This window comes from Geospiza fortis, unplaced genomic scaffold (assembly GCF_000277835.1).
Source record: "Geospiza fortis unplaced genomic scaffold, GeoFor_1.0 scaffold415, whole genome shotgun sequence".
NCBI lineage: Eukaryota > Metazoa > Chordata > Aves > Passeriformes > Thraupidae > Geospiza > Geospiza fortis.
This window is the reverse complement of record NW_005054672.1, coordinates 211,923-221,282: the sequence shown is the minus strand read 5'-3', so window position 1 is coordinate 221,282 and position 9,360 is coordinate 211,923. Positions and strand designations below refer to the sequence as shown.

Here is a 9,360-nt window from a genome sequence, read left to right as displayed (position 1 = left end):
AGTCGCCTCCAGCTAGATCAACCCAGTCAGTCCCAGTGTGATGCCATGTGCTCCCAGTTGCTCCCAGTCCCCCCAGTATGGGGGATGATGTGCACGGTGTGTTCCCAGCCACTCTCACACATTCCCAGTCCCTCCCAGTATGATCCAGAGACGACCCCAGCGTGCTCCCAGTATGAACCACTCGTGCCCCACACGGTGCCAGCTGCTGGCAGCCGTTCCTGTCCCTCTGTCCTCACAGTGGGTCTGTCCTTCCTCCCGCAGGCATGAAGCGCCCCCTGAGCCCATCCCACAGCCCCGAGGGCGCAGTGCAGCTGGTGGAGGAGCCCAGCTGCCCCCCCAGCCAGCCCGAGCAGCGCATGAAGAGGGAGAAGAAGCAGCAGTCGTTCACTCTTTGCGAGGTCTGCAACATCCAGCTCAACTCAGCTGCCCAGGCGCAGATCCACTACAACGGCAAGTCCCACCAGAAGCGCCTCAAGCAGCTAAACAAGGGGAAGATGCCAGCAGCCCAAGGTAGGAGCCCACCCAGCAGGCCAAGGTGGCCCAAAGGCTGCCCTTGCTCTGCCACAGCTGCTCTGTTGGGCTCGTGGGAAGTTTGGAGGTGCTTGGTTTTGGTCCTTAGCTCTCGGGGCCTTTCTGAGTCACTGCGACCCCAAGATTGTTAAAAGTCTCTTTTCCCAGCCCAAGCGCTTGAAGAATGAGTCGGAGTTCTTCAGTTCTTGGTCTCAAGGTTGTTTATTGCATCTTATCTATAAAAAATTTTCTCCTGTCCTGCCGAGGTCAGTCCAGCAGGACAGTTCCAGGCACTCTGCCTGCCCCTGGGGGCAGTGTTATGTCTTTATACTAAAAACTGTACACAATATTTACAATAACTTCCCAATACCTGTCACCTATGTTAGACAGTGAGCTTCTACTGTAGACCAATCCAAAAGTGCCAACACCACAGCAGAAGATGGAGGCCAAGAAGAAGAAGGAGAAAGGCTGGACACACCCAGTTCCCTCCATCTTGCCTCCTGAACCCCCATTCCAAAAACCCTAAAATCTACTTTTCCACCCTGTGATAACTTCACTAATATTCTATTTAAACTGTTGTGGCTTGCTGATTTTCATATAAGGTTGGTCATTTGCTCCATGGGTCATAATCAAAACCACAGGTGTCTGTGCCAGGGCTTCTGAGCCCCCTGGCAGGGGTCTTGGCAGTCCTGGACAGCCAGAGGGACGTCCTGGGCTCCCACACTTGGCATCTGTCACTTGCTGGAAGTGCAGGGCTTTCAGTCCTAAGGTGGTTTAGGGGCCCAAGAGGCCGAGATGCACAGCAGAGGGATGGACACACGTGGCTCTGTCCATGTGGTTGTTGCTGCTCTTTGTGGGTGTCTCCTTGAGCTCTGTAGATGGTTTGTGCAGCAGGGACGTGTGTGCCCAAGGCTGCCAGTTGCTGGGGTTCTGGATGCTGCTCTGCAGGTGCCAACCTGACCTGTGCACTTCTCCTGTATCTGTGCTGAGTTTGATCCAAAATGCTGCTTAGATGTTGGCGCTGAGGCCCCTCACCTGTTGGCTGTGCAGGGATGCTGCCACGTGCCGGTGCTGTGCTGCTGGGCAGGACACTGTGCAAGGGCAAGGACTCACTTGCCCTCTGTGCCATCTGCCAGCACTCACCTGGCTGGGCCCAGCTGGCTGCTGCAGATTTTATGCACAAAAGCAGGGAAATGTGCCCAGAAATGTCACCCTGTCACCATGGCTTACCTGCTCTGCCTGAGCCTTTGGCTGTGAGGGTTTGTCATTTACAGCAAACCAAGGGAATTGCACAGAAATCACAGAATGCCTTGGGATGGAAGGGACCTAAAAGATTAAATGGTTCCCTGCTCCTGCTCTGACTAGAGACTGGGCAGGCTGGAGCCATGAATCCCTAGCATGGCAATAGTGATGTGTGTGCCAAATCCTGCCCTGGCTGGTGCTGGTTTTGTTTGGGTAAGCCTGGGATATGCAAAGGAGCAGGTCTCTCCGTTAGCATTACTGACAGATGGAAATATTGCCAGCTATTTTAATGGGGATGGGCCTCATAAATTCCAGCCTGCAGCTTCCAGCTTCTCCCCTCAATCTGCTTGTGGCCTGATGGGAGGCTGTCCAGGGATGCATTTCCTACTGAGCCAAAGAATCTTGGGCCATGCCAGTCTGCTCTTTGTGCTTCTGCACCGTCCCTGACCTCTGCCAGTGTGGCACCACTGGGACCCCATGCTGTTGGTCTCACAATCTGTGCTCTGCCAGGCATGGCACAGCCATTCCTGAGTGTGCAGGGCTCTGATGTGCTTGTGTGGAGAAACTGCAGGCAGCAGCTGCTCCCTGTGCCTCCCTGTCCCTCCCGTTCCCGCCGGAGCTGACCTTTCCCTGCACTTTTGGTTAAAAATGTCACTTCCAGCATTGTCACTGTGAGCCTTTCCCAGCCTCCTGAGACTGATGTGACTCCTGTGTCCCCCCTGCACTGGTTTTGCCACTTGTCTTGAGGACAAGTGCAGGACAAGCTCCTGGCTGGGCTGGCAGGGCCATGGGGTGCTGGGGATGCCCTGCCCTGCCTCATCACACTCCTCTAGGAGCCCTTTGCCAGACTTGCACCTTTGGGTGCTGAGAAATTGCATCTGCCTGCAGTGCTGGGAGCAGGCACAGCCCTCAGACAGGAATGGGTCCCCAGTGGCGTGTCAGCACTGGGGGAGGTTAAAGACAGGGGATTAAATGAAGTAATTCAGTTGGACAAAGATGGGATGTTCCTCTGGGCTGGAATCTCTGCCTCATGCTGACACCTACAGCTGCATCAAAGGCAGCCTGCAGCCAGCACTGAGTGTCCCGGCTCCCCTCTGGCTCCTGGGATCTGTTATCCTGCCCAGGCTGTGAAGGTGCAGAGGAGCAGCACTGGCAAACATGCTAATCAGTGTCATTGCAATGCATTAGCTCTGGAGCAGAAAGCTCCCAACTTAAAAACAAATTATTGCTTGTTTTTCATTTCGCAAGACAGATCCCAGATCCTTGTTGTCCTGTGTGGAGTCGTGGTGAAGGTGCCCCTGCCCTGCCTCATCACACTCCTCTAGGAGCCCTTCCCTGACCAGACCTGCACCTTTGGGAGCTGAGAAATTGCATCTGCCTGCAGTGCTGGGAGCTGTCACCCCTTCTTGGGCAGCTGGGCTCAGCCTGGCACACAGGAATGGCTCCCACGGGTCCCCAGTGGTGCGTCAGCACTGGGGGAGTCTTGGATTAAATGAAGTTACTCAGTTGGACAAAGATGGGATGTTCCTCTGGGCTGGAATCTCTGCCTCATGCTGACACCTACAGCTGCATCAAAGGCAGCTTGCAGCCAGCACTGAGTGTCCCTGCTCCCCTCTGGCTCCTGGGATCTGTTATCCTGCCCAGGCTGTGATCACTGGTGTCTCGTGCAGCAGAGCTGCAGAGGAGCAGCACTGGCAAACATGCTAATCAGTGTCATTGCAATTCATTAGCTCTGGAGCAGAAAGCCCTCAACTTAAAAACAAATTATTGCTTATTAGGCTTTCACTTTTCAAGACAGACCCCAGATCCTTGTTGTCCTGTGTGGAATCGTGGTGAGGTGGTGATTAGATACGGGGTGGTCACAGATGAAAGACGTTTTCGTGCCGCAGATGCCAGTTCTAATCCAACTGGGTCACGAGTGATTTAATTACTGCCTGTGATTTCCCAGGCAGCCCAAGTGATCTCAGTTTGCTCTCAGAGTCCTCAGGAACCAAACCACAGCCTGGTGCCGAATGGGCTGCAAAAGGGGCATGGGCAGGGGGCTGCTGCTGCTTCCCCTCATCCTGGATCATCCCTGGGGCTCCCATCAGGACAGGCTGAGCTGGAGCATTTCAGAATTCACACCCTGATCCATTGCTCTCCCTAAAAAGTCCTTTCCAGTGTCTCAAAGAAGTCATGGGATGTACAGAACAGCTCATGCTGCTACCAGAGTGCTGTCTCCGGGCTCTGGCAGCCCCATCTCCCTCAAAGGCAGCGGGAACACTCTCCTTTGGAGCACCAGCCTCTGGAATCCCTGGCAAATCTGAGCTGACAGCAGCTCGTAGCCCTTTGGCCAGGGTCTGTGGGAAGGACACTGTTCAGGCATCTCCCATGCCCAGGAGGCTTCACACAAACCCCAACTCAAACCACTTCTCTTGCCTTTGGAGGCTGCTGAGCTGCTCCCCCAACCCAAATGCCAAAGCACCCAGAGGCAGCTGTGCCCTGGGGCTGATTTGTGTCACAAGCTCTTCCTCCTCTCCAAAATCCATGGAATTATGTGCCCTGACCCTCTCCCTGCCTGCCCAGTGCTGTCACCCTGCCTCACACTGGGGCTGCCTGGTGCTGTCCCCTCCCCTCAGCCCTGGACCAGCAGCTCCTTGCAAAGGGAAAGGTCCTGGATTTCCCAATTATGCACTGAAATGTCTGTCCATGCGTGTTTGGGAGCAGAGAGGTTTGAGATGAGCAGGGAAATCGCTGTGACAGCTTCAGCATCGCTGAGCAGGGCCCCTGGCAGGGACATGGGGACCCCAGGGGACTCAGAGGGGGCTGGCAGCTGCTGGTGGGATTATCCCGGGTTTCACAGGGGTCCCAGCTCCCTGGTTTTGGCAGCTGGCAGGGAACCCCCTGCCCTCCAAAGGCTCCTGCAGAGAGGGGTGGCAGTGCCTGGGGCACTGAGGCTGGGCTAGGAGGAGCCCATGGTTGTGCTCTTGGCTGGGCTGGGAGAGCCCTGCTGAGAAACAGCTCCTGAAAAGCACCCAGAGCAGCCCCTGGGCTGGGGAGCAGCAGAGGGAGGGGAGCTGGTGGCTCTGGCCATGGCACTGCTGGGGGGGTGAGCCCTCTCCATGCTCCTTCTCCATGACCCTGCTCTGGGTGCTCTGGCACCTCGTTCTCAGCTGCTTTCCCTCCTCCTGCCCCCTGTGCTCGCTGCTGTGGCAGCCTTTCAGCTGTTCATTACCCAGCAAACAGTGCCAGCCCCTTTCAGCCACGTTCAGCTGGGCTTTGTCTGCAATAATCCCGAGGTATTGATTTAAATTGTTTGCAAACACGTGGGATTAGGGTCTAATTGGGACTAATGGGGCTGCAGCAGTCGTGGCACTGCTGGGTTGGGGCTGGGACATTCTCACATCTGCCCTTGATGGACCTGCTCCAGCAATGCCAGAGGAAATGTTCTTTCTTTCTTCCTCCTGCAGGAATTTGCTGCTCTCCTGTTTTTAGGACTTTTTTTATTTTTGGACAAATTTGGCAGGGACAGGTGGGAATGGGAGCCACTTCAGTGTCCATCACCAGCTCCACTGGCAGCACATCAGGCTCTCCCAAACTTCCCAATGGCAGATCCATAAAGGGGATTTAACACTTGGCTGGGACAAACCCTGCATCAGTGCCAGGTGCTGATCAATACCTTGTGCCCAAGCAGCACCAGGGTTCAGATTTGAAGCTTCTGTGGATTTATGAAGGACAAACATAAGGAATCCTCCTGCTCCATTGGCCTCGGCTGCTCCCTTCAGCTGTGAGCAAAGATGAGCAAAAAATAGCTTTTCACATCAGATTTGAATAACCTGGAATCTCAGTGGGAGAAATAGAATGGGGTTTTTTTCACGTCTTAAAGATGCTGGCTGGGATCAGGGATAATTTGAAGAAGCTCAATTGGGTAATTGTACATTTTCCTTCCCTCTGCTCACTCCCAGGCTTCTTCCTTCCCGTTGGGGCACAGGGATGGGGTGCAGGGATGTCCCCTGGGGCTCCTGGGGCAGAGCTGGGAGGGCTGAGAAGGGGAGGGATTTACCCCTGCCACTGGGGACTGGCAGAGCAGCCCTGCTTCACTAAATGCTCTTTTTTTACCAAAAAAAAATCCCCCAGTTTCTGTGGGGGAAGGGACCTGTGGGCGCCATGTGAGAGGCTGCACATGAGCTCAGACCCTGCCCATGAATCCAGAGCAAACTGCTCCCTTTCTAAATCCTCAGAAAATACCCCATTAGCTTGCTGTCCCTCTGAAAAGCCCAGCTATTCAGCTTTCTGTGGATTAATAACTGTGGCATAATTAATCTCTGATTTTATTGAGTCAGTAACTTCAGATAGGAAATGAATTGATTAGTGGTCAGCTTTGGCTGGAAGGTTTTTGTGGTGTGGAGCCTTCCCCACCAGGACTCTGACCTCTGGCTCTGCACCCCAGTCCTGATCAGAGCTTCAGGGATATTTCACCCTGACACATTTATTCCAAAAAGATCTTTTAAATTTAAACTCTTACAGAGAAGCTGCAGGGCTTTTCTTGTGCTGCTGGGGCATCAAGGAGGTGGGAGCCTCCCATGGCGGGGGCTTGGGTGCTCTGGTGGATGCTCCTTAAGAAATTTTTATTAATCTTTACTAAGAAATAAAGAGAAATATAGAAACCAAGCCAAAATATATCAAGGTTAGATAATAGAAATCAAATATCATCTTTCTGTGGGCTGGTGGGGGCTGCCTGGGCCATGGGGGTGTCCAGGTGCCACTGATGTGGTGCTGGCAGTGGAGATTTTTCTTTTTTTTGGTAAAAAAAGTCAGAGTTTCATGGATATTTCACCCTGACACACTCATTCTAAAAAGATCCTTTAAATTTAAACTCTTACAGAGAAGCTGCAGGGCTTTTCTTGTGCTGCTGGGGCATCAAGGAGGTGGGAGTCTCCCATGACGGGGGCTTGGGTGCTCAGGTGGATGCTCCAGCTTAAGAAAAATAGAGAAATATACAGACCAAGCCAAAATATATCAAGGTTAGATAATAGAAATCAAATATCATCTTTCTGTGGGCTGGTGGGGGCTGCCTGGGCCATGGGGGTGTCAGGGTGCCACTGATGTGGTGCTGGCAGAGGCTGTGCTGTGCTGCTGGCAGTGGAGATTTTTCTCAAAAAAAAAAAAAAATCAGTAGGAAGTTGCCTGGTGTTATTTTTAAGCCCTGCAGTTGTGAGCCATTCCTCTTTAATCGTGGATTTTGCTGTCACTTTCTTGCAGTGGGTTTGCTGTCAAGTTGCCTCAATGAGTGTTTCACGGCCACTCAGCTCAGGGCTGCCACACACGTGACATTCATTAGAAGTGGATTAAGAGCAACGAGGAGCACAAATATCTCACAGTTTCCCACGTAGCATCAGCTCAGCAGATTTGGAAGAGGAAACCTGGCATTTCTGTTAAGCAGGGGAAAAAAATATGGTCAAAGCAGCAGCTAAACTGTGAGCGTGCCCCAACTTGTACCTGCTGCTCCCTGTCCTGAGAGATCTCTGAGCCTGAAGGAGCCTTTTCCAGAGCTCCATCAGCAGCTCTGAGCAGGGCTGAGCTCCCTGGGATGGGGTGATGTCCCTTAGAAGGGTGACTGTTGCTGGGGATGCTCTTGTGGCCACCCCAGGCATCGAATCCAAAGTGTGGTGGCAAGGTGGGACCCTGTGCCCTGTCCCTTCCAGGAGGGCCCTCCTCAATTAGATGGAAAATCTTACACTCTCTCTCTCTCTCTGAAACTATTTCCAGGTGTAATTTCCACCCCTTTTCTTGATAATTAAATATTTCTAGGTCATCTAGGTCACCCTATTCACAGTTTGGAGGGCTTGGCTTTGCCCCCGAGCACTTGGGGGCTGCTGTAAATTTTCACCCTGCTATCTCATCTTTGTGATTAAATGATTAATTAGCTGATCACAGATGCAAGGGGCTGTATCTTAAACATCCCCAGCAGGATCTCAGCACCCCTGGGGGGCTCTGCTGTTCTCAGGAGGAGGCAGCCCTGTCCTGCTCTGACACAGGAGAGAGAGGAGATCCCAGGAGAGAAATTGCTGATTTCATAGAGAAAGAAATAATGGAGGAGGAGTATGGTGAAGATTATGGAGTGAGAAGTGGATGCTCTCTCGTGTACCCCAGTTGTGATAGAGATCTCTGATTGTTGATGTGCTCATTGCCCAATTCTGGTCTCTATTTGCAAGCCTGGGGAAGAAGTCCTGACTTACCCATGCAAGGAACATCCACAAACATGGACCTGTTACCACAGCAAAGATGTCATGGCTTTGTCTTCTCTCCAGAGACAGACACGTGAGCAGAGAAAGGAGAGAGCTGTGAGGTCTAGCAGGAGTTAAGGGAACACTTTGATCAGATTTGTTCCTGCTCATGATCTATTTATTATGATTATTTTTAAAAGGATTGTGGTGCCTCTGGGAATAATTTGGACTTTTGGAATGAAATAAAGCCAGGTCTTTGATGTGTAAAGACCAGGATGCAAAAGAAGAGGGGGATGAAGGAGATGTGGAGCAGGGCTCCTCACTGTCAGCACAGGGAGAAGGCACAACACACCACAAACAGTTTTTTGGGCAGCATGAGCCCAGAGATGGGAATGGGAACCTGGAGCAGTGGAAGGGAGGTGTGGTATGGCATGTATGGTACCTTTGCCAGTGGACAAATTGTGACGGTGTTCACAGGGGTCTGAGGATGAGGGAAGAGACGAGGATCTGACTCTGTGTTTCAGAAGGCTTGATTTATTCTTTTATGATATATATTATATTAAAACTATACTAAAAGAATAGAAGAAAGGATTTCATCAGAAGGCTAGCTAAGAATAGAAAAAGAAAGAATGATACCTAAGGTTTTGTGGCTCGGACAGAGAGCCCGAGCCAGTTGATTGTGATTGGCCATTAATTAGAAACAACCACATGAGACCAATCACAGATCCACCTGTTGCATTCCACAGGAGCAGATAATCATTGTTAAATTTTGTTCCTGAGGCCTCTCAGCTTCTCAGGAGGAAAAATCCTAAGGAAAGGATTTTTCATAAAAGATGTCTCTGTCAATGAATGGCCGGCGCCAAAACACACTCCTTTAAAAGTTTTACAGGTCATTATGGATCCTGTGAATGAGTGGAGTTCTTGGACACAGCTCCTTCCTGTGGCTTCTTCTGAACCTCAGGAATTGGAAATTTTTGGGTCCACAACAATGAATTTTGCATGAAATTTGAACTTCCTGATGTGACACAAACAAAAAAAATAAGACAATCAATGTCACTCCAAATCATCCTTTTTATAGAAATGCATCTGCTTGGTGCAAATACACCAAGATGACAACAACCAAAGCATCACTCCATACATGTTGAGGCAGCAGGTGTAATGCCAGTGCCCCCATGAAAACACATTCTCCCTGGGGCACACATCGTGTTCTTCCATCTTTTTGCATTATCCACCATGTGCAACCTGGTCCCTGAGCAAAACCAACCCCACGAATGGGTTTGTCTGTATTCGAGGCAGAATTAATCCAAACTGTCTTCCCTAACAAACCTCTGACATGCACCACTGGGACTTTGTCTCCATCTACTCTGTGCAAAGGCTCAGATTGGGCAGGGCCCACTCGGTT

The 9,360-nt window shown here is 51.5% G+C and overlaps 1 protein-coding gene across 1 annotated transcript in view; it reads left to right on the top strand.

The window, feature by feature from the left end:
- Positions 1–263: 263 nt before the first annotated feature.
- The window catches only part of ZNF385C (zinc finger protein 385C), a 42,723-nt gene continuing 33,626 nt past the window's right edge, over positions 264–9,360 (top strand). Inside the window, 1 exon segment of the mRNA XM_014311152.2 lies at positions 264–510. Coding sequence (XP_014166627.2) covers positions 264–510 — 247 coding nt within the window.